The sequence below is a fragment of the Lipotes vexillifer genome, unplaced genomic scaffold, assembly GCF_000442215.2.
Source record: "Lipotes vexillifer unplaced genomic scaffold, Lipotes_vexillifer_v1.1 scaffold1201, whole genome shotgun sequence".
NCBI classification, from domain to species: domain Eukaryota; kingdom Metazoa; phylum Chordata; class Mammalia; order Artiodactyla; family Lipotidae; genus Lipotes; species Lipotes vexillifer.
In genome coordinates this window covers 1,456,649-1,481,554 of record NW_006783542.1, presented here as the reverse complement: position 1 = coordinate 1,481,554, position 24,906 = coordinate 1,456,649, and the positions used below count along the sequence as shown (strand labels likewise).

Below are 24,906 nucleotides of genomic sequence, written 5' to 3'. Positions count from 1 at the left end.
CGACCCCGCGTCTCCTGCATCGGCAGGCGGACTCTCAAGCACTGCGCCACCAGGGAAGCCCAGAGGCTGTCTTTTCTCCATTGTATATTCTTGCCCCCTTTATCAAAGATAAGGTGACCATATGTGAGTGGGTTTATCTCTGGGCTTTCTATCTTGTCCCATTGATCTATATTTCTGTTTTTGTGCCAGTACCATACTGTCTTGATTACTGTAGCTTTGTAGTATAGTCTGAAGTCAGGGAGCCTGATTCCTTCAGCTCTGTTTTTCTTTCTCAAGATTGCTTTGGCTATTCGGGGTCTTTTGTGTTTCCATACAAATTGTGAAATTTTTTGTTCTAGTTCTGTGAAAAATGCCATTGGTGGTTTGAGAAAACTTGCTTTTGAGCGATAGAAATCCGACTGTCTACTAACAACCCTCATCCTCTCTGGCTTGATCCGTTAACCAGCAAGGAGCTTCACGGGAGTGGGATGGGGGGGGCGTGGGTGTGGCAGTTGTCCCCATGTGGCTACCCTGGCCTCAGGGTGCCGGGCCCCTGTGTTGATGGTCTAGACGAGGACCCGGGAGGAACGGTCTGTGAGGAAGAGCTGGCACTGGGCTGCATGTTTCAGGATAGTGAGGCTTGCCTTATGGGGAAGATGCCTTTTCTCCCTTTCTATCACCAGGAAGTAAGCCATGCTGATAGCCAGTCACGGTGTTTTTCCAAAGATGGCTTTTCCAGAGGGGTGCTTCTGGAAGGAGCCAGCAGGGTAGGAATGGGGTGGGCAGGGAGACATGCTTCCCTTTCGGGAGGCTGGCTCTGGCTGGAGCTGCCCCAAGAAGATAATAACAGTCCGACTTACAGAGCTCTTGCTGGGTACTGACTGCTAGTCTAAGCCCTTAACATCCGTCTCATTTTTGTCTCTATTTTGTAGGTGAAGAAATTGAGATTGAGATCTTGCCTGGGTCCCCAGCTGGTCAGTGCTGGAGCTGGGACTTGCATCCCGGAAGCCTGGCACCCAAGGCCACGTGCCCTGGTGCCATGCAGATCCGCGGAGGAAAGGGGGGCTTGGAGACCATGTGAGGCCCGGGGAGGGGCTCTGTCACTTAGCAGCTGCTGCACGTTTCTTTCTTTCTCCCTTCTTAATGGCTGCTTTGGAGTATAACTGACATACTATAAAAATCACCCCTTGTAAGTATGCGAGTCCATGATTTGTACTAAAGCTACCGAGTTGGGCATCCATGACCACAACCAGATTCTAGAACACGTGCTTCACGCCAGATGCTTCTTTGCTCAGTTGCTTTAATGAGTCTCGACTCCCTTGTCCGTAAAGTGGGAATGACACCGCCTGCCTTGTAGGCCTGTCCCAAGCATTAGATGAGCATGTAAGTGGCGTATGGTAAATGCGTGAGTTATTACCATTCTGGTCTCTTAGAGTCACTTACATACAGACTTTCAGAGCTGGGTGTGGTCTGGAAGGCTGTCGAATCCCACCCTCTCCTTCAACATATACGAAACCAAGGTGCCAGGAAGGTCAGCAACTCACCGCTAAGGACACGCCGCTCAGGACATGCATCTTGGTAGTTCGGTGCTCTCCTATCTCCCGTGAGACTTTCCCCTGAGGCATAGGGGAGGTGTCATTGCCACCACCCCCCGCTCTTTTAGGGGGCCCGCAGGGCAATGCTGACCAGCAGGCATGGACTGCCGGAGTTTGCTTGTGCTGGTGGAAGACTGCCCAGGACTCTGGCCTTGGAGAGAGAGTGCAGCGGGGAAGGCTGGGTGCAGAATCCAGGGACACGGCCCAAGGTGGAGGCCGAGGCAGGAATGTCCACTGTGGGGACAGAGGACACATTGATTCAAACCACCCACAGGCCGGCCAGCTTCATGGGCACGTGCACAGTCACACGGGACCCCATGTTTGGTTTAATGCTTTGCTGCTGCCCCATTCAAATTCTTACCAAGTTTTTTTGTTTGTTTTTTGTTTTTGTTTTTGTTTTTTTGCGGTATGCGGGCCTCTCACTGTTGTGGCCTCTCCCGTTGCGGAGCACAGGCTCTGGTCGCGCAGGCTCAGCGGCCATGGCTCATGGGCCCAGCCGCTCCGCCGCATGTGGGATCTTCCCGGACCGGGGCACGAACCCATGTCCCCTGCATCGGCAGGCGGACTCTCAACCACTGCGCCACCAGGGAAGCCCTCTTACCAAGTTTTTGAACAAGGGACCCCACATTTTTATTTCACACAGGCCCCCATAAATTGTGTAGCCAGTTTTGCCCACAGGACAGAAAGAAGAGCCCGAGCTTGACTCTCAAGGTCCCAGTAAGGAATAGCATTTCTCCACCCAGAACTTACTTACATATGAGCTATTTATGTACATGACACGATCATGGAGTCTTAATATTGAGCATGCATTAAGAGAAATCAAAGTTGTAAAACAACCATCACACTCTGATCCAAGTTATGTCAAAAGATGCCCCACAAAACTGTATATTTCTATGTGCATTATACCTGTATGAAAATACGTTTTTAGAGAACTCTGGAAAGTCTCCAGACTGATAGCAGTGGTTACTTCTGGGGAAGAGTCACCCAGGGCCTTGTTAATTCTTTCCGTATGTTTGAGTTGCTGGGGGTTTTTTCACAAGGAGAATGTATTCAGGAATTACATAATGACAGGTAAAATGGTAAGATACTCCTAGTATATTCTGTGAACATTTTCTTATATCAGTGAATATTCTTAACACCTTAAGAAGTGTCTTGTGGGACTTCCCTGGCGGTCCAGTGGTTCGGACTTGGTGCTTTTCACTGCCGAGGGCCAGGGTTCAATCCCTGATCAGGGTTCTAAGATCCCGCAAGCCGCACAGTGTGGCCAAAAAAAGAAAAATTTCTTGAGAAGGAAAAGGAGGGACATGGGGACACTGAAACGTGGAGGTAGAGGAAAGAAAGAAAGAGCTTTGAGTGAGTTAGGGCTGCGGGGAGCAGGCTGGACACGGGGAGGGGAAGGCTGGGTGTGGAAACCATCGCCCAGACGGTCCGTGGGTGCTGGGCGTGGCCCCCAAGGATTTGGAGGCCGCGGGGTCCACTTTCGTGGTGGGCGGGTGACAGGACGCGTTAGGGGCATGAGTTGCCAAGTGAACCGGGTGACGTGGTTGTAGAGGTGACTTTGGCTGTGGCGAACAGAGGTGACGGAGGCAGGGGTGCAAGGAATCCCCTCCACGGGAGGAAGGGATGGGGCCCCGGTGTGGGATGTACCAGGAAATGGGAGGTTTCAGGCTGGGTGCCTAGTGGACAGAGTGCAGCTTTGGGGTCAGGGCTGTAGTCAAGCCTCAGATTCACTGCATCCTCACTGTGTGCCCATAACCTGGGTCTGTCCCCTGGGAGACAGAGGATGCTGACAATGCACACCTGGCGGGGATGTTGGGAGGATTCGATGAGATGATGTCGGTGAATCATTGGACCCAGTGCCTGGCTCAGACTGGGAGCCCCAAATGTCCCCCCTTCCATTTGATTGACTGTAGTTTGAGGCACTAACGTGGCCAGAAGTATTTGCATGTATGAAGAGCCTTCTTTCCAGTGCCTCCCTCCCCATTTTCTAGGCGAGCTGCCGAGAGCCTCCTGGGTGCAGCCTGCAAAGGCTGAGCGGAGCCCGCCGGGAGGGGCGGGCAGCTGGCTACAGCCAGAGGGCTGGGCAGTGAGACGAGAGGACGCAGGCCTCCAACCCCCGAGCTGCAGGGCCAGTGAGGCTGCTTTGGGCAGCTCGGCCAGGGGTCCCACATTGGGACCCTGGGAGGAGGATGCTCTATGAGCGCTGATACCAGTTCCCCCACATTTCTCTCCCCCTGGCCCCTTGGGCTCCCCCGCCTCCGGGGTGTCCCCGCGGCTGCTGCAGCCTTCTCCCCGGGTGCAGATGTGCCCTGCGGCAGCCGGAACGCCCAGCGCACCTGTTGCCTGGATCAGTGGCCGTAACTCTACTCCAGGGAAGGCAGGCCAGGTGCCAGGCTTTGCCGGGTCCTCCTTCCTGCAGGCGGGAAGGCGGGGCATCTGCCCGTCCTGGCTGCGTGTGGAGGCCGCCTGGAAAGCGCTGGGCCTAGAGTCTCAGCACAGACTGGACCCTCTTCCAGCCCGGAGCTGCTTCCGGCCATGCAGCTGTTCCCTCGGCCCAGCTGGGCGGGGAGGCTGGGGAGCGGTGCCGGGGGCAGGGCGCAGGGAAGCGGGGCAGCAGCGTGGACCCGAGGGGTCAGAGGCAACCGGAGCTGGGAGGAGGCGGGCAGTGAGGCCAAGGGCAAGGGTGAGTCTGGAGACGAGACGAGAGCTAAACTCGCTCCGTGTGGCTTCGGCCGCAGAGATGTCGTTCTGGAGATGCTGGGATGCAGAATCCCCTTCCCAGCTGAGTGTGCGGGGGTGGCGTGGACCGGGCAGGCCTTGTGGGAGCCCGCACAGCCATGCGGACTGCCAGTCTTCATGGAGAGCGTGAGTACCTGGCCAGGAACCCCGGGTCTCTGAGAAAAGTTCATGGGGCAAATCCAACACACACATCTCTGACATCCAACCCACACACGGCATTGCACACGTCAATACACGTGAAAACCTCCCAGGAGAAAACCGGGCAGTGAATCAGCATCGCTGATGTCTGGGTCACACATCCACTTCCCTGTCAGTTGGTCCTTGAATGAACGTCCCCCTGCCCGCCCCCACTCAGGGAGGGGAGGCTTGAGCCGGCGATGCTCTGAGATGCTGAGGTCCCTACAGGAAGCTGACCTCCAGCTCCCGTCTGCCTGGACCAGCCAGGACCCATAGCTCAGGTGGCCGGTGGGTGGCTCCAGCCACACGTGGGACACTGCTGACCCCTGCTGGCACTTTTCTCCCCATAGCCAGCAGGCAGAACCCTAGGGAGGATGGACTGTCGGAAAAACCTTGCCATCCATCTGGGAGGGGGTGGGAAGAAATAGCCCAGCTCAGAATCTCCCCCGTGCTCGGGCTCCTTTGATGAGACCAAGAAGAAATTAGAATACAACCCAGACCGTGTTTCTGGGAAGAGTGAGGTAGATTGGCAGCGTGTCCTCCCAGCCTCTGTGGCTTGGTCAGCTCCTTGCTACCCATTCCCTAGAACCTAAACCGAGAAACCATTAGCAACACTTCATCAGCCAGATGCAACTACTCAACCGGATAAAAAAGGAAAAAATGAACTTTCCGCTTAATTTATTGTGGGTCTGATGCACCCTTTGGACCTGGGGCTAACGGGATAATTATGGCTTTACTGTCTCCTTTTCCATGAGAGGGGCTGATGTTACACTCTTTGGGAAACTGCTACCAAGAAAGCTGACATCTGGAGTATTTGCTCTGTGACTAGATATTTTAAAGATCATTTTGTACAGCCTAGGGATGCAATTTAAGTCTTCCAGAATCTTTACTGGAATCGTCCCCGGGACCAAAGGAACACCAGACTCCAACAATTCCGACAGAATTAGTGTGGAAGCCCCCGGGAGAAGGGAAGCCGCTCCTTTTTAACCCCCTCTTTCTCCTCTGCCCCCCATCCTAGCAGCAGGCCAGAGCTCTCCTTCGCTTCGTGGATAACCTCCTTCAGGGGCGCGTGCGCTCCCTACCACCAACCGCCCATCACCATCAGGCCTCCGCTCTGGACACGGTGCTGAGCCACTCCAGCAAAGGCAATCGTTGGCCTCCTGAAAGCTAAATCTTAAGCGCGTTTTCCAGCTCTCATTTTACTTGATCTCTATAGCTCTGACATCTTAACAGTCGTTCATCATTTATTAATTTAAAATTTTATTGTGAAACATTGTAGGCATGCCAAAGGTATGGAAAACAGTATAGCAAACATACCTGTTGCATCCGTCAAGGTTCTGCAGAGAAACAGAACTAATGGGATATTCATTCATTCATTTATTTACTGACTTATTATAAGGAGCTGGCTCAGGCAGTTACGACAGCTAGTCCCAAGTTCTGCCGAGGGAGCTGGCAGCCTGCAGACCCAGGTTGAGTTCCAGTCTGAGTCTGAAGGCCTGAGAACCAGATGAGCTGATGGGATAATTCTGGTCTGAAGGCCAGCAGGCTTGAGATCCAGGCAGAAGCAGATGTCCCAGTTTGAAGGCAGCCAGGCAGGAGGGATGCTCTCTTATTCGGGGGAGGGGGGGGGTCAGCCCCTTTGCTCTATCCAGGTCTTCAGCTGATTGGACAAGGCCCATGCACATTAGGGAGGGCAGTTTGGTTTACTCAGTCTACTAATTTAAATGTGAATCTCAGCCAAAAAACACCCAGAATCGTTTTGGCCAAATATCTGGGCACCCCGTGGCCCAGTCAAGTTGACACATAAATTTAACCATCACACCAGTGAACACCATACAGTGTAAGAAATAAAGCAGTGCGAGAACATAGTTTAAGCTCCTGCCCTCCTGAATTTCTCTCTCCCCACAGAGGGGATACTATTCTGCACTTGGCATTAACCATTCCCATACATCTCTTTATGCTTTTACCATGTTATACTCTCTACGTGCATAGACTATTTTAACTACACGTATGAAATCACACTGTGTGTGTTTTTCTGCAGCTTTCTTCTTGGACTCAGCATATACTGTCTGTCTGGGTCATGGATGTTTCCAGAACTCCTCTGGCTCTCCTGAACTGACCAGATCAGGTGTGACTAGGACACCAGGCACAGTTTTTTTCTTTTCTTTTCTTTTAAAAATCTGACTCTGTTTTTCTTCCTTCCTTCCTTTTCTTTTCTTTTTTCTTTCCTTTTTACACTATGACCAGATACTATCTCAGGCACTGGACATGCAGAAGTTGACCAAGACACAATTCTGTCCCCAACGTCATGCTTCTCTGTAGCCCTTTGTAGCAAAGGAAGTTTGGGCTGGGACCACGTCTGTGCAGCCCAGGCTACGAAGAATCAACCTAATCCTGCTAAAGTAGCATGAAGCTGCCGGCAGGGGGCTCGGGTGATGCCCGCCAGTGCTCTAAAGTGGAAAACACAGGCGATGGGCTTTAGCATTCCGCGTCCTGGAGAGAGAGCTGGACCAGTCTTCTGTAGGCTGGGCCCCAGGCTCCGCAGAGAGAGGAGCCGCGGTCCCCTTCCCTTGGGTCTAGGGGCCCAAACGCGGTGCCTCGGGAAGCTTGTTTCCGAGACATTCGGCTACTGCCGAGGGCCAGCCCCACCCCCATCCCCCTTCCCAGACAGCCACGCTCGACCTCGCCATCCCAGCTCGTCCAGCCTTTGAAGCAGGTTCAGCCATCCTTCCCTGAAGGCTGGTGGGTCACACGGAGGGTCCTGGGCATCCAGGCCTGCCCCCAACCAGCCCGTGGGCGCTCGCGCTCCGCTGTGGTCCTCGATCTCTCGCTCCCTGCGCACTGCGGTGCCATCCTGCCTTCTCACGGCGGGCTGTGTCTGCTCTCCGAGCAGGGTCTCACCCTGCGCGAGGACCGCTCCCGGCGCCTGTGTGACGCCCACACAGGGAGCCTCCACGTGACCACGGCCATATGTCATCTCTCTCGCCGTGCTGCGGTCTCTCCTTACTGGCCGCTTCCCGCTTTGCGCGCTGCCCGTGGCCGCTCGAGAAGGCCCAGCGGGGCGGAGGCGCCGGCCCAGCGGGGCGGAGGGAGGCGCTGGCTCTACCGCCACTGGCTGTGGTGACACCAGCTGGAGTCTTCTCCCTCTGGGAGTCCGTCTCGGCAGAACCTCGCTGCACGGCCCCTCCCCCAGAGGCCACTACTCCCTTGCCTTGGTCGATGCTGGCCGCCAGCCAGAGTTCCCGACACCCCCTCGGGAGAGCAGCCTGCATCCACCTCCTTCTCTGAGGCTCATTTTCAGAGAAAGGTTTTTGCAAGTCTTAGTGAGGACGGCTCAGCGGGTACTTATAGACCCTCATGTTTTTTCTTGGCAACACCCCATTTGTAGAAACTTTCTTTCTTAGGAAATGCATCTCTGAATGCAGCGTAGCTGAAGGGATCCACCTGGAGTGACCCACCCACCTCTGGAAACTGTCTTTTCTCAAAAGGGCTGTGTTTCCACCCCACATGCTCTTCTAGAACCTTGCCACGGTGCACATGAGGAGGCGGGGTCTGTGTCCCCTTTCCTTGAAACTGCGGGGGGGGGGGGGTTCTGTTCTGCGCCTTCTGAGGCTGGTTGGCAAAAGGCCAGACAGCTTCCTCCTGGCTTCCTCTCTCCTAGGACACTTGCCCTCGCAGCCCCGCCTGGCCGCCTGGTGAGCTTACACGTGGGGGTCCCCGCTAACAGTCCAGCCGCCAGCCAGCACCAGCTGCAGGCCACGTGAGCAGGAAAGTTCCCCTGATGAGCCCAGCTAAGCATCACCTGACTGCATCACATGTATGGTCTGCGCAAGGACTATGCAGCTGAGCTCATAAACCCCAGAACCACGAGAGAGAAAAATGAGTGACTGCTGCGGGTTCAAGCTACTGAGCTTGGGGCGACTCGTTACGCAGCAGCTGGTGCCAGAAGTCTGTCCACTTCCGTGTGGTCCCGCTCGTCAGCGTGTGCAGTAGCTCAGGTAAATCTGTCCCGGATTCCTGCGGGGGAGCCTCCCTCCTGAGCCCCCAGTGCTCTTTGCTGTGCCGGCCTCCTGCACCCCGTCCAGCGACCTTGCCCCGGGGCACATGGGGAGGGGGGGTCTGTTTCCCCTTTCCTTGAAACGGGGGGGGGGGGGGAGTTCTGTTCTGCGCCTTCTGAGGCTGGTTGGCAAAAGGCCAGACAGCTTCCTCCTGGCTTCCTCTCTCCTAGGACACTTGCCCTCGCAGCCCCGCCTGGCCGCCTGGTGAGCTTACACGTGGGGGTCCCCGCTAACAGTCCAGCCGCCAGCCAGCACCAGCTGCAGGCCACGTGAGCAGGAAAGTTCCCCTGATGAGCCCAGCTAAGCATCACCTGACTGCATCACATGTATGGTCTGCGCAAGGACTATGCAGCTGAGCTCATAAACCCCAGAACCACGAGAGAGAAAAATGAGTGACTGCTGCGGGTTCAAGCTACTGAGCTTGGGGCGACTCGTTACGCAGCAGCTGGTGCCAGAAGTCTGTCCACTTCCGTGTGGTCCCGCTCGTCAGCGTGTGCAGTAGCTCAGGTAAATCTGTCCCGGATTCCTGCGGGGGAGCCTCCCTCCTGAGCCCCCAGTGCTCTTTGCTGTGCCGGCCTCCTGCACCCCGTCCAGCGCCCGCATGTCCCCTGGCCCTGGGAACCCCCGAGTCTACAGCCCAGCGCCTGGCACATAGTGGGTGCTTCTCCGAGGAGGGGGAAGACGATCCCGGGGAGACAGGAGGGCCATGAGCCAAAAAAGCTTCCACTACCTTCAAAGGCCTTTTTCTCTGACCAGCGTCCTAGGACTTTTGGCTTCTCTGCTAGGAGCCTAGAATGTCTCAAGTGAGAGTCAAAAAAATTTTAAGTAGCAAGTGATCCCAGTGGACAAAGGATGAAGGGCTGCTTAAGCTAGGAGGTCCCTGAGAGTGTGATTCACAAATTGGCCGGCAGGTGGCAGCCTCGCTCCCTGTTCTTACCCTGCAAACTGGAATGAACCCTTCGGTGCTGGAATTCGTAAAACATAAAAAAACAAAGTAAAGCCAAGCACCTCTCCAGGCAAGGCGCGTGTGAGCTACAAAGGAGACCGAACCACAGCCCTGCCCTCTGCGGCCGTCCTATGAAGAGTAAACTCTGTCTCTTGAGCTCACCTTTGGATTGTCGTCCAGCCCTTTCTTCCGTCTCAGGGTCTTATTTTCATACGATTGACCCTGACGGACCAGAGGCGTCAAAGGTCTTGCCTAAAGCCTGGTTATTTTCAACCTGCTCACTGCTTACACCTCTGCTGTCTGGCCGGATGACCACAGGGAAGTTGGAGGCTCCTCGACAGGAGGACAGGGAACGGATCAGAAGCAGAGGAGGCAGGTCTGCCAGAGAGACTGCCCGGCCACACTTCTCCCGGGAGCTGCCAGGCCCCGGGCCCTCCTTTCCCATCTCCCGGTGCCTCCTGTCTCCCTGCCCGCACCGGCCTGGTGTGGACGCAGGCTGCTGAGAGGGCAGTGACCTCACAAAGCCATCGGGCCAGGGGGGCGGGGAAGGGGAAGTGGTGGATTTAACTGAAAGTTATCCAGCCTGTTTCACAACACCCTGAGGACCCAGCCCCGGGCCTCCCCCCGAGGAATTTCTGAATCACCTTCCAAGCTCCCTGGAACATTCCTTGTGGTTCACAGTGTAAAGGGCAGCTTGAAGATGGGAACGCATCTCCCTGTTGGAGCCCCCATAGTACCCTTGTTCCTCTCCAGGTGGATTTCCCCCTTTCTTGCTTCCAAGCATTTTATCCTCCTGACGTTTACACATGGACTTTCCTGCCCCTTCTTTTATCTTTGGCCGTCAGGCTCATTTCTCCTGCAAACCCCGAGAGGCTCTGGGACTCCTCCTCGGGAAACGTGAAGACAGGGACTGAGGGTCCTGGTCGGGAATGCGGGGCCATCCCTCAGCCCCCTGCCACAGCCTCAGCACTGCAGAGCCAGATCTGATCCGGGCAGATCCAGCGAGATCCAGGCAGATCCAGGGAGACACCCCGGGAGATTCAGGCAGATCAAGCCTGGGAAGAGCCTTAGAGCCACCCCAGGCCCCTTGCTGGGCTTGTCAGTCCAGGGTCCACAGAGGCTGGCAGGACACCCTTTCCAAGAACCTCTGTTTTTCTTACTGTAAATAATTTTCAACATTATCTTTTTATTCAAACAAACACAGGCATCTGTGAAGGAGGACGCGAAATTTAAACAAACGTTTATAATAAAACCAAAGACTTCAGAGCCCTGGGAGCGACTGATCCCGCCAATGCTCCGAGCTCCTGGGAGCAGCGCGTCCCCTCTCTGCTGCCAGGGGCACCTCCGTGGGAAGCTTTGAGAGTGCGGAGCTGGTCCCAGCCCTCATTGCACACATGAGGAAAACCGGGGTCTGGATCACGGTCACACGGTCACCAAGCTGGTTACGGCCCAGTGGTCACCTACGTGCAAAAGAGGTGAAAATAGCCCTACAACCTTCAGCCACTGGGGAGAGTAAGGGGGGCTGCTGTAAAGGGCCCAACGGGCAGTTGGTGCTGGGCAGTTATCTGTTAGTATTGATACCATTTATTCTCAGCCTTATTGGGATGTAATAGACATAGGGCACTGTATAAGTTTAACGTGTGCAGCATAATGGTTTGACTCACATACATCATTATCAGGATAAATTCAGTGACTATCCATCATCTCGTATAGCTAGAATATTAAAGAAATAGAAAACTTTTCTCCTTGTGATGAGAACTCTTAGGATTTACTCCCTCGGCAGGTTTCCTGTGTAACGGACAGCAGCGTTCACTACCACGTTGTACGTTACATCCCTAGTACTTATCATCTGCTACTGCAAGTTGGTGCCCTTTGGCTGCCTTTATCCAATTCCCCTCCCGCCACCCCCTGCCTCTGGTAACCACAAATCTGATCTCTTTATCAGTTTTTTGGGTTGTTTTTTGAATCACGATTGACCGACAGCCCTGTTAGCTCCTAATGCACGACACAGAGATTTGATATTTCTCTGCATCTCAAAATCCTCCCCATGATCTGTCTGGTTGTCATGAGTATTATTTTATTTATTTGGCCACGCTGGGCGGCGTGCGGGATCTTAGTTCCCCGACCAGGGATTGAACCGGGCCCTCGCGTTGACAGTGTGGAGCCCTAAGCACTGGACGGCCAGGGAATTCTCCATATTATTATTTTAAATGCTTGGTGACGAGCTGAGACTTACAATACAAATTCAGCCCTGGTTCCTTCAGAGTGTCTCGGCAATGATGATCCAAGGGCTTTGCTCTTCCTTAGGGGTCCGTCTCAGGCTGTGAAACGGCTGTGACCACCCCCAGGCGTGTGGACAACGTGTTCATCTGCGTCTTTCCTCCTCGGCCCTCACGTTCCCTGTGCGCCCGGCAGAACCTCAGCCATGCAAGTGCTCACTTTCTCCGGGACAACTTCCTGACCCTGTGCTCCCCCCCCAGAAGAATAAAGCATGCAGGGCGATCACATGGCCTGGTTTGCCTGGGACAGTCCTGCTGCCCCAGTGTCGTGTGGACACACCCCTGTGCTCTCCACTCAGCAGCCTCCCAGGAGGCAGGGCTCAGGACACAGCCACCAGGTTATGAGGTGCTCCAAGAGCCTCCGGGAGAATACAGGCGTGACTGCCTTTTCCTGGACCTTCCCTAAGGATGTTTCACAATACAGGTTGGCTGTCCTCACTGGGGAAATCCATCAGCAGCCCCATCGCCCAGACAGGACAAACCCAGACCAAAGAAGGACAGGTACGAGTCTGCCTTTTTGTAAAATCTTGGGCAAGACTCCAAGGCTCCTCTCTCCGGGATCCAGGGAACTGAAGGGAGACGGGATACCCGCGAGCCCGCCACCTCTGCACAGCGAGCCCGTGGCCTCTGACGCCGATGTCGTTCGGCAACGTCACGGGCCTGTTGATTTATCGCTCGCACGGCGCGGGGGTGACCGGGAATTCTCCTGGGTTCTGCTCTTACATCTTGGCTGGGTCAGATGAGAACGGCCACCCAATGTGCAAGAAATCCTGGTCGGTGCTCCCAATCTTGGGGGACCCTGTTTGTATGGAGGGCCCGGCCCAAGGAAAGATGTTTCTTAGGGTAGAAAGTAAGAAAAGCCTAGATAAATATAATACTCCATTTTCTGGAGTATGAGATGCTTGACTTCTGGAAGAGTTGATTCAGCTACCTGGGGCTCTAAATGAAGCCTGTGAGGGTCTGAGGCCTTGATACCTGTCCAGCCTGGAAGACATGGCAGCTGCATCTGTGGGTGACCTGGGGGAGGGGGGACCAGCTGCCCAGCAGACCTGCCCCCAGTTCACTGCCTTGGGCAGAAGGAGGCTTCCTTCTCACAGAGACGCTGGAGCCCAAGAGAGCAGCAGAGGGTGACACACAAACGGGCGCACAGCGGACACGATCACAGTGAAAGGGACACCCAGGATCTGCGCAGCCCCTGCTCCATCAGCGTCTGCACTCAGTGCAAATGGGGTAATTCAACCTGGAGGATGAGAGGGAGTTTCCTTTTGACTTAGAAATGCAGTGAACAAGCTGCAAAAACTGCAAACTAGAAGGAAGTGCTTTGTCTCCCGAGGCTCTCCCAGTCCTGGGAGCACCAGTGTCTCAGATTTTCATGATCCTCCGGGTCCAGACCCACAAGGCCCAGAGGGCAGTGCGCCTTGATTGGGGCGGGCAGGACCGCGGGGGGAGAGGATGGCACCTTCCTTTAAAGCCTGGCGCTCTCTGCTCCCCACCGGGCCCTCCTTGCCAGGTGGGCCTCCCCGGGAGCTCCTTCTCTCTCCAGAGCACTGGGTTTCTGAGCTGTACCTGCGTCCAGGAAAGAGGTGTGAGCCTCTGCGCCCTCTGAGATGCTGGCAGCGGGCTTGCAGGAAGGGCTGGGAGGTGGCGAGGGCGGCCCACCCACCAGCAGCTGCCCCTGGGCATCTTGGCGGGGCCCAGACAAAAGCCCAGCTGAAGCAGCCACTCCTCAGAGCTGCTGTTTGGGGGTCGGAGGGGGGCTCCTTCTTTGGATAGCAGGGGAGATTGGGGAAAGCTGAGGGGACAGAGCTGTCTGGGGGGGCTACACTCATTGAAGGGCACTGCTGAAGGCTTACTAGGCCCCTACAATCTGCTCCCCGCGCCTCCCGCCACCAAAAACACCCACTTCCGGCTGGATTATACCCCCTTCACAGATGCGGAACCTGAGGCCTAGGGGCGGGGACCAGCTAGTACACGGAAGGGGCGGGCTCTAAAGCTTGGCCTGTCTTACCCGGCGCCCCCGTGACACCTGCCACCAGGACACCAAACGCGAGACCACCTCCCGTCCCCCCACACTTCCTCTTGTGGCATAAGTTTATCAGGAGTCTTATCTCTTGGATCACGTGCGTCTCCACCCTCGTATTAGGCTGCCGGGAAGCCATGAGAAGTTCCGGGCACTTGTGAGCCGCTGCTTCCTCCGCGGCGGGGCGCACCGGGGGTCCGCAGGGCGCAGCCGGGACGCCTCGGGCCTGGGGGCCGCGCTGCTGGACTGCGCCGTGACATCAGCGCCGGTGCGGTGACATCGGCGCCGGTGCGGTGCAGTGTGCAAAGCCCACTGGTTGGCGTGGCCCGGACACGCCCTCCCCGAGCGGAACAAAACGCCGCGCAGGCCGGGCGCGCCCAGCCCCGCTTCCAGAGCGCTGCCGTGCCGCTCGCCCGCCCGCCGTCCGCCAACCGCCGCGCGCCCAGCCGCAGCCAGGTGAGTGCGCCCCGGCCTGCCGCGCGCAGGGCGCCCCCGGCCCTCCCCCCGCCGCCGCTCGGGAAGCTGCGAGGACGGTCGCAAGGAAAAGGGGCGGCTGGGGCCGGCGCGGGCCGCGGAGCGGGGAGAAGTGGCGGCGGTTGGTTCTCTTTCCAGGAGGCGCGGGACTCCTCCCCGCCCCGGGGTCCCGGGACACAAAGGGCCCCCACGTGCCCCTGACCCGGGACGGCCAGTCTCCCCACCACCTGCAGGTCCCGCGGCGGGACAATCGGCGATTCTGCGCGCGCACTGAGCTCATTGTACAGCTGGGGATGAGGGCGGCCGTGCCACCCCCCGCCTGCCCCCTGGACAGCGTGCCAAGGGCAGGGAGGGGGAACATCTAGGTTCAGGGCCCGCCTGGGGCAGCTGTGCCCCGCGCCCAGGTGTGAGTTTCACCCTTAGGAAAGGACCAGGTGGCAGCCGTCCCCGGTCACCCCCCGCCACGTTCACACACCCCCTAGCCCCTTGTCTTGGCGCTGCGTGGGCACCATCACCCCAGCCTGAAGGAAACCACAGTGTTTGGTGGCCTCAGTCCCTGAGGGCCGGGGAGCAGGAAGGGGCTGCTACCAGCACACTTGAAGCAAGCTGCAATATGTTACCCAGCAAGCCACCTCGAGGCAGGCGTCGTATCTGCTCTCACAGGCCGCAGAATGTTCTGCAAACGCCTGTCCCATTTGTTGTGCTCTAATCAAGACCTGGGTGTAGGCGGGAGGGTGCATGGGCTCAGCCCTTCCCTGGAGGCCTGGGCTCTGGCCACCAACCCTGCTCCTGGGCGCGGATGGATGGGCAGCCCCCTCCCAGCTGTGAGGGCTTCACCTGGGGATCCCGTCCCAGCGGCTCCGGGAGGTCCAGTGGGCTCTCGTGCAAAGCGTGGCCCTGACTGACCCTGAATGCTCAGCCGACCGTGGACAGGGGGCTTCGCCTCTCGTGCTCAGCTTCTTTGGGGGGGCGGTACGGGGCGGGCATGTCCCTGGGCCTCGCCCATCCTTCCCCTGAGGCGGCTGGAGGAGCTGGCCGCCCCTCTGTCAGCTCAGCGTGCAGGCTGGGGTGTCTCCGGGTGGGATCTGGGCACTGGGTGTTGTGGCCCTGCTTCTCACTTGCAGCCTCCTCATGTTCAGGGGGAGCTCGGGCTCTCTCCAGAGAGACTGTCCTTGTGGCTGGATCCCGCCCTGTACTGTCCACAGCCTCCCAGGGAATGCCCAGTCCCGCGGGGAGGAAATCCGGGCGGGGGACAGGCAGGCGGGGAAGGAAGTTTATCCTGCAGAGGGTGTGCTGTGGGCCAGGGAGGGGGAGGGGCTGCACTGCCACTGTGGAGGGTCTGAGGGGGTGAGACGCAGAGGCGAGACTGAAGAGCGGCCACCACCTGTGCTGCGGCGTGGCAGGGCCACGGCCTTTGCCTCTGGGCCGTCCCGGCACCTGCCTTCCCAGCCCAGGTGTTTTCTCAAGGCTAACATTTGCCTGCTGGTGAGCTGGTGAGCCCTCCCTGGCCGGGAGTGTAGTGTTGGCACTTGGTTGGCGAGCAGTAAATATTTGGTGAATGAAGGGGGTAGGAGTAGGCGGCTCGTGGAGCTGCCCTACCGGACACGTGTGAACCTGGCAAACGGGTGCTCCGGTGCTCGCCGGTGGCCCTGTGAGTGGGCTTGAGGCCCAGGTCAGGGAGGGAGGGATGGTTTCTATTTACTCTGGGTCTCCTGGTGGGAAGGCAAACTGGGAAGGCTTTTCTGAGAGGCTGCTGGAATTTAGATATTTCTGTAAGCTGGCTTATTGTGAAAAGTTGGCTTGAAGAGGACAGAGGAATCCTGCATTAAACATTTTGAGGTGCTGGTGAGAATAAAGGTCACCAGTTGCCACCACGCAGGCGTTCTGGCAAGTAAGATCTGGACAAGCCTCAGAGCTGGCCCTTCCCAGAGAGAACAGTAGGCAGATGTCTGTGCTTGTTGGGCCCCAGGGACTGGCCTGTATCCTCCATGTGTGTGTTATCTGGGGCAGTCTGTGAGGTGGGGCGGACACTCCCCATTTTACAGACGAAGAAACTGAGGCTCAGAGGTGATGAGTAACTTGCTTGGGGTTGCAGCTGCCATTCAGACACAGGCAGACTCCTTGCAAACCCACGCCCAGTCATTCGCGTTACAAAGAGCTTTATGGTGGCTCATAAACTACTTAAGGAAGATGTGGCTTCGCAGTGTGAACGTGGATGGAGTCCCGTTAGAACGCACGACCTCTAGGTCTTCCCCTTGCCACATGGATGGAGAGGAGGAGGGGGCCCTTCTGGAAGTCGGGGCCTGGGCCCCAGGTGATACGCTTTCACCAGGTCTGATGCGTGTTTGAATTTTGGTGCCCGGTTTGCAGGAAAGAAAGGAAGCCTGGGAAAAAGCCTTCTTGAGGAAAAGACACACACACACACACACACACACACACACACACACACACACACACACACACACACACACTTCGGGGAGGTGCCGGGTACCTGCTGGAGCAGTTTTGCTGCGGTTTCCAGTGGGCAGGAATTTCTGTGGTGGTGATGGGGCCGCACTACGCAGCTACCCAGGAATTTGTCTGACGTCAACACTGAGTGATTCCCAAGTATGGTAAGGAGTGTAAACACCGAGGCAGCTAGCATTTCCACCTCTTCCCAGGGGCCGGGAGGCACTGTCTGATTTCTGCAGCGATAGTGGATCACAGGCTCAGCCCCCGCCCGACCCACCAACCCAGCAAGCACACCCTCCTCTGCAGTGCCCCCGGCTGTCTATACAGGAGCCGCGGGGGGCAGGGGCTTCCCGAGATGTCAGCTGCAAACAGCCTGTTTTATAAGGACTAAGGGCTCGTGGGTTTTGGTTTTGCTTTTTAGAAATGAATCCAGGAAGATCGTTCAGACCTTTCCAGCATGGGTAACCAGTTGTTACTAAGGTGACATTGTTCCAGATAAAAGCAAAGACACTTACCTGTTGGTTAGCCTGTGAGACCTTGTTATGATATAGGACTTCTGTGACAGTCTGGAAATACTTAGAATGAATTCTAGACGCCCCCATTTCTACCTTGGTTGACCTTTGGACTTCTGAACGCCGGGGGTGGAACGCTCTGTTATAGGAGGTGCTGGGGGGCAGGTGCCAGCCCAGCCCGCTGCCCCACAAGGGCCTCGGGGCCTGGACTTGAAAAGACAGGACTCAGAGAGGGAGGGAGAGAGGGAGCCAGGGTGACCTTCGAGTTTTGGGAACCATGGGGTCTAGAGGGATCGCAGCGCAGCGGTGCCGGCCGGCTTCTCCCAGAGGCTGAGTCACGTGCAGGGTTCCCAAGAAATCCCGTGAAGCTCAGGCCGGGTTTGTACCGCATGTTGGCGCTTCGTCCCCCCAGCAGTGACCATTCCTTTCAAGGCAGGACTGTTGGCCAGGCTCTCAGATGGCACCTCTAAGACCTGGGCTCTGAACCCTGAGCGGCGGGGGGCCCCCGCCCCTGCCTTGGCTGCCCTCCTGACGTGGGTGCGGGGAGGAAGGGGCTGAACAGCGAGTTGGAAAAGGTGACAGCTCCCCTGTGTACCTGGCTGGATATCACACAGCCAGGTGATTCTAAGTAGGCAGACACCTGATAGGTCTCTACCAGACTGCGTGGGTGGGGACCTCAACTCTGTGCTCAGAAGTCACCCTTTGGCCCTGGGGGGCAAGAGGTTTTGGGACGGGAGAGGTGGGGATTTTCCACTGGAGAAATAAAGGCATGGCATGGATTGTCAAGTCAAACCACTGATTTGAGGAGAGGAGGCCTTCCCTCAGACGCTGGCAGCCAGCGGTTAAGGGTGGAGCGTCTCTGAGATGGCTTCTGAAACCTGAAGCCTGACCACACTGGGCCGTCACCTCAGCCCGACTTTCACAAGATGTGGGGTGAACGTGGGAGTCTTGCCCTGTGTCCGCTTCTCGCTCTGCTGCCCTGCGAGCCCCGTCTTGGGTCTCTGCTCTCAAGACAGAGGACCTGATGAGACAGCTGCCCCAGAAGGAGGGGGCAGCACACTGAGCCTGTCACTCGTCGGAAGAGTTCAGTCCTGGGCTTCTAGCTTCCGACCGGCCCTGGATCCTGACATTTCCGGTAAATGGCTTCCCAGGTACTTCCAGCCATTCAGCAGAAAATTGAAGGCTGGTTCTCTATCGAGATTGTCGACATGTGAAGTGGGACGAACCAGAACTCTCTGGAGGAACCCACTGCAAACCCAGAGTGGCTGATGTGATCACAGGGACAGCAAAGCTTCTTGGTCACCCAGAGCAGAAGACAAAAGAGTTAAGACAAGTCTCTGCTTGCATCTGGGCTGTGGGGGTGCTTACACCCAAAGGAAGTTTGGCATTTCTACTTCTCAGGCCTGGCTGCTCCCAGATGCGGCCTGGCTGGGGAGGGGAGCAGACATCCGGCCCTCGCCTGGGCCCGCCCTGCGGGTGGTCGCCAGGAGGGCGCCCTTACAGCACACCAGGCCCTGGGCCGTCGCTTTGTAATTTCTTTCCTGATCCCCAGAACAACTTAAGGAGTCAGTGGATGGTCCGATTTAGAGACACAACCACATCAAAGCTCAGACAGGAAAGTCACTTGATCGTTCAGCTGGGAAGGGATGAATCCAGGTCCCTTTCTCCTGACCTCTGAACTGAGCCGCCTGTACTCTGACCCAGAGAACATCTCTCCTCCCCGTCGGCTGCAGGGCCTCTGTCCTCAGAACTGAGAAGGCAGCTGAGAAGGAGCTGGGCGTCCCTATAGGAGCTCCAGAAGGTCTGAGAAACAGTTTCCTTTTAAGGCAGTTGGGCCTTCTGTCCCCGGAGTCTGGCTGATGAGAAGACGGGGCTGGTGGGAAGGAGGTGGCCGGGGCTCCCCGAGCTGAGACTCCCCCCGCCCACCCGTAGATCCCTCGGAGGGATCCTCACGTGGGCGGGGGGAGGGGAACCTGTCCAAGGCGCCGGGCCCTGTCCCTTCTCTGGGCTCCCGAAGGGGACCCCCACCAAGTGGCCTGGCTGAGGAGTGGCCCAGCCGGGAGGCGCCCCAGGCAGATTTCGCCCATCCTGCCCTGCCCCTTGTTCCCTGGGCCCTGCTGGCTGTGGGCCCCTGACCCGGAGCCAGGGAGAACAAGGGCGGCCTGTTGGATATGTGGGTCTCCACGAGGGAGAAGGGCTTTTGTGTTGGGAACAAAACACTGCTGGGAACAAACAGCTTCCCACCACGTGGTTGGGGAAGCCTCCTCCCTTAGGGGTGTCCTAGGGGATGGAGGACGTCCCCTGTGGGTTCAGGGGGTGGAAAGCAAGGTGAGGAAGGAGCCCAGGCGTCCTGGACGCCCCCCGAGTGCAGCCCCCCTGAATACGATGGCACCAGCACAGTGACTGGGTGGCTGGACCCGGCTGGGTCCCAGTTCTGCTTCCTACAGCCTGGTGACCGCAGGGGGCTGACCTGGCCTCCCCAGCCCTGTGTCTTCATGTGTGTCACGGGCGTGTCCCCAGCCCCAGGTCACCAGGAGAAGTGGATGGTGTTTGCAGACTGCCCGGCACACAGTAGGTCAGCAGACTCAGGGCAGGCTGTCTGCTGGATGCCGCGGGCAGGGGTTTGGGGGTCGCGTCTAGTCACCTCGTCGGAGAAGCCACATGGCTCCGCGTGAACCAGAACCTCTCGCAGGGCTCCCCGCCCAGTGGCCGTCCCGGCACCGCCCCGCAGGGACTGGAGTTGCCAGGTGGCTCAGGGGTCTGGGCTCTGCCCTGAGCACCTCCCTGTGGTCACTCGGTGCAGCGGTGGCTGCCTGATTAGAACGGGGCTCTGCAGCGAGGGTGGCGTGGGGGACGGTTAGGCGGGCAGTACCGACCTTGCTTCTCCCACCCGACTGTCCTTCCTGGTTTGCAGCGCCCAGCTCTGGCTCAGCAGGGCAGAGGGGCCAGAGGAATGGCGGGGCCTCAGAGGCCGGGGATGGGGCTGGCCCTGGGGCTCCAGGAGCTCGGGCCTGGTGGGTTATTTGAGGAGGCAGAGCAGGGCCGCGTGCAGTTCGAGCGATCCTGTCCTCTGGGGGTGTGGGATGTGCGGAAGCCTGATGAGCTGTGGACGGTGCAGAGCCCGGGAGGGGAAGGCTGGCCCTGTGCAGGTCAACGGCCAGTCCAGACCCACGTGGGTGAGGACGGTGGGCCTCCGCCCTGCCCAGAGGGCTTCCACGTGCCTTGCCCCAGGCTGGGGCAATTAAATCACCAACCCTGAGGATGTGTGAGGGGCAGGCGGTATAGCAGGAGACAGAGCTGGGAAGGTACTCCCGGGAGGCTCTCAGGGTGAGGATTGAGAGTCCCCTTCTGTGCCAAGAAGGTCTGGAGGGGGGAGCGGGGGGCGGCTAGGAAGGGGATTCCAGAAGCAGGGTGGCCGGAATTGTCCTCTCTGGGGATGCATTCAGGTGCAGGGTAACTGGCTTAAACAGCAGGGGAGCGTCTTAGTTTGTTTAACTGGAGAATCCGGAGACTAGTCAGCGTGGTGTCTGGCCTTGTTCTGTGGCTCAGTGATGTCAGGGCGGCTCCCTTCTCTGCTGTCAGCTTCCTCCTGGGACGGCTGGTCCCCCTTGGAACCACAGCCCCGGAGCCCATTGCTCCCCCTCGTCACTCAGGGGAGGGGGGCTTTCTTCCAGGACGTTCTCTCTGAGGATCAGGATGTTTTCTTCCCCGGAGCCCCCAGAACTCCCTTCTGTCTCCTTGGCCTGAAATGCGTAGCTGGCCCATCCCCAACCGGTAACCCGGGCTGGTCAGCTTAGGTCCAGCCCGTGTGCGCTGGCTGAAAATCAGGGTGGTTCCCAAGCAGAAGGGGACTGGAGCGTGGTGCCCCTCCAAGGGGGCCGTGGGCCAGCTGAGTGAAGGTGAGTGGGGAGAGGCCCGGAGAGGCAGGGGTGTCAGGGTTTGGGGTGAGCAGGTGAAGGGGGCACAGAGCAGGCGCAGCCGGGAGAGGGGAACTTCTCCCCATTCTAGGGTTTGGGATAAGATTCCTCAGTGCTGGAGAGAATGGCTGCGGTTCCAGCAGCAAAAAATGGACAAGTCAGGAAAAAGAACAAGTTAGAGAGGAAAGGTAATGGGCTCAGGTGGCTCGTGTTGAAATCGAGGTGCTCGTGGACCATCCAGGTGGAGGTTCTCCCGTGGAACCGGGTGTACGAGCCTGGGCTCGGGGCAGAGGTCAAGGTCAGCGATGAATGGAAGTCCTTGGCAGGGGTGACCTCAGGTGCAGTGGGACCAGAGGAGACTGCGGGGGAGAGAGGGACCAGGGTGGGGCCAGAGGAAACCCAGCTTTCAGGACACGGGAGGACAGAGCAGAGGCAGTGAAGAGTGACTGACTGGTCCACTCCGGCAAAGCCTCGCTGGAGATTCCCCCGGTTCCGAAAATATTCCAGCCTGGGTCCTCGGAAGCTGGCGTCACGAACACCCCTTCCCCACATGGAGCCTGCTCTCATCGCGCACATACCCACTGAGCACTGTGAGGGCCTCGGGCTCTGCAGAGATGGATGTGGGGCATGGACCAGCTGTGGCTCTCAGTATTAGGGGAGCCGATTTATCGAACACCTGTATGAACACCTGTGTGCCAGGTGCACACACCTGTACAAACACGTGTGTGCAGGGGACTTGGTAGTGAACCTCGACTGGACCTTCTTGTTGAGCGGAGGCCTGTGTCCACTTTCCGGGGCGGCGGGGGGAGGGAAGAAATTTTCCTCCACCCTTCTAGCTTCTGACTGGAGAAAAATTAAATTGACACGAGACAGACGAACAGGAGAAAATCAGAATTCAAGAACATGTCTACATGGGAGCGACCCAGAAAACCTGAGTAACTCCCCAAAGTGGCTGAAACCCTCCCCTTAAATACCATCTTCAGCTAAAGACAAAAGAGGAAGTTGGGGGTAGTGGTTTGGGACCTCAAAGGGGAGGAAGGCCATTTACATGGAGATGGAAAAGCAAATGCTTGGTGAGCGAGTGTTTGCTGAGCCAACAGACATGATGGGACAGAGTGGACTCTGGTCTCCAGGCGCTGCCGACCCTCCCAGCACACCCGGCCCATGTTCTTTGCAGAGATCTCTGGCGATAGCTCTGTTTGGGGAACAGGCTCTCTATCGAAATTCTTTTGGGCAGCTGGGGGAAGGTCAGTTTCTTCCTGAGTCTCTTGGGCCTTGATTGTTTTCAGCTTGAAATAACGTGCAGGACAGAGAGACGTTTCGGGATGGCAAGTTTTGTCCCTACACTGCGTCAGATGGGAAGCTCCGGGCAGTGGAGACCACGTCCCCTCTGCCCTTGACCCCGACTCTAGCTGCCGGCACATCCCTGGTACCAAGAGGGTGGGCTCTGGATGCCCCATCCCTGCGTCCGGCGTTTCCATGACGCACATCCCGGGGGGTTTGCCTCTCCCCTGCCCACCCTCCATTTCCCAGCACCCTGAGCCCTACTCACCCCATCACCCATCTTGTACCCGCAGTCGCCGGCGCCCCCCATATAGCCCCCCACCCCAGCCCCGTGCACTTCTGTCCAAAGAACTGGAAGGGTCGCCGTCCCCTGGCAGCCAGGCATCTGTTGAGAGTGGTTGAGATGGGCCTTCCCTGATCTCGGGCTCTGCGGGCATCTGTGTCTGTGCTGCTCGGGCTCTGATCTGCAGTGTCGCCTCCCCTGTGCCTTGGATTCTTGCGCTAATAATCGTCACCGCACACTCAGCCCGTGCCAGGCACTGAGCCGCGCCTTTGACACGCCGTGTGTCTCACTGAATCCCTGGAAATGATCTATGAAGTCGCTTTTGCTTTTATCCCCATTTTACAGATGTGGAAATCAAGGTTTAGAAAGACCAGCTACCTCGTTCAGGGTACACATAGCCAGTGAGTGGCAGGGTCAGGACTGGACCAAACCCATCTGGCATCAGGACCCCAGCTCAGAACCAATACCTAGAGCATCGCAGTGCCGTCCCAGGCCGCCTCCTTGGGACTCACCCGGGTGCTTGTTAAAAATTCACGTTCTTGCTCCTCATCCTCAGAGGTCATGATTCCTCGGGTCAGAGTTGGCGCTGGGAAATCTGAGTTTGCAAAAGCCCCCCACCTCCCCGCATTCTAATGGACTCTTACCTGTGCCCTGTGTGCCTACCTCCTGCTTTAAAAAAGAATGGTTCTTTTGGTGAGCTATATCTTATATACAAAAGAGCGTAGAAAAGCTGCATATGTGTAGTTCAAAGAATAATTACAAAGGGAGCCTCTGTGTGATAACCACACATGGCTGGTGTCTTAGCAGCCGCCTTGGTGGCCCCCTTTTCCTCTCTTTGAGGTAACAAATCTAAGACAGTAGTCTGTTTGTGATACTTGCTTTTCTTTATAACTCTCCCACCCATGGGTCCCTCCCTTGACCATAGAATTTTGCCTGCTTGCGGGCCTGACACAGATAATTTGTGTTTTATGAGCTCTAGCTTATCTGCTTCTTTTGCTCCAAATTCATCTTTGTGAGATTCATCCCTGCGGACGCACGTGGCAGATGGTTTGTCGTTACTGCTGTTATGGCCTGTGTCTCGTGCTTGTGTGTATCCTTTAGAATGCCGGGCACAGGGCCGAAAACACAGCGGTTGCTCAGCGATTACCTGTGGGCTCTGGGGTGGGAAGCCCCCAGGTTGCCGTTCGAGGAGGGCTCTGCCCCCGCCTCGGCCTCTGCCCCCGGCTCCTCTGTGGTGGGCCATCTGTGTCTCCGTCTCCCCGGGGAGTTAATTCCTGTTTCCGCGTCCACTTTCAGAATATGCCGAACTGGGGAGGAGGTAAGAAGTGTGGGCTGTGCCGGAAGACGGTGTACTTTGCTGAGGAGGTTCAGTGCGAAGGCAGCAGCTTCCACAAATCCTGCTTCCTGTGCAGTGAGTACACAGCCCTCCCAGCCCCTGCTGGTGCCATGGGGGCACACCCCGGGAACTGCCCCCCCCCCCTCCGGGAGGTAAACAGCTTGACATTTGGCTGGCGCGCAGCTGGGCCGGGAAACAGCTCAGGGCCTCTTTGTTCCTCAGAAGCTGTCTTCTAAGGGGAGGGCGTGAGCTGGCCCGAGCTGGAGGGGTGGCGGAGGTGCAGCGGAGGTGCAGCGGCTGAGGGTGGCGGAGGCGCAGGGGCTGAGTGCCGAGCAGGGAAGACTCGGCCGGGAAAACTTCCCGCTCACTCTCTCTTCTTTCTCTCCCTGCCACAATCCTGGCATTTAAGAGGAAGACACTTTTAGCCCAAAGTTTCATCAGTCTTTGGACCCAGATTACCCCTTGTTAAATGGCAACAGAAATCACAGACGCAGAGGACAAACTCGCGGGGAGGGGGAGGGCAAGAGAGGGGAAGGGGATTAAGAGGCCAAATTACGATGTATAAAATAAATAAGCCACAAGGATGTATTATACAGCACAGGGAATAGAGTTGAAACTTATATAATACTGTACATCAACTATATTTCAATTAAAAAAGCATTTTGTCAAGGCAGCAGAGGCAGCAGCCTCAGGGGAAGCTGCGTCTAGGGAGGAGCTGGGTTCTCCACCCCCCACCCCCCCACACACACCTCCCCCCCACCCCTGCAGCCCGAGGCCTTTCCCCGCACTTCCCATCCCCTCCTGGAGCTGGGCTCTCCCCTCCCCTCTCCTGCCCCTGCAGCCCCGAGGCCTTCCC

At 57.4% G+C, this 24,906-nt stretch overlaps 1 protein-coding gene across 2 annotated transcripts in view; it reads left to right on the top strand.

Moving 5' to 3' along the window:
• Positions 1-10,577: 10,577 nt before the first annotated feature.
• CSRP1 (cysteine and glycine rich protein 1) overlaps positions 10,578-24,906 on the top strand; it is a 22,543-nt gene continuing 8,214 nt past the window's right edge. Inside the window, exons 1-3 of one of the 2 annotated variants that reach the window (XM_007456143.1) lie at positions 10,578-10,592; positions 14,057-14,229; positions 24,011-24,125. In XM_007456143.1, the coding sequence (XP_007456205.1) occupies positions 24,014-24,125 (112 nt within the window). In that variant the 5' untranslated portion in view covers positions 10,578-10,592; positions 14,057-14,229; positions 24,011-24,013. Of the gene's footprint in view, positions 10,593-14,056; positions 14,230-24,010; positions 24,126-24,906 lie in introns of those variants that run through there. The other variant, XM_007456144.1, reaches the window with a different exon arrangement.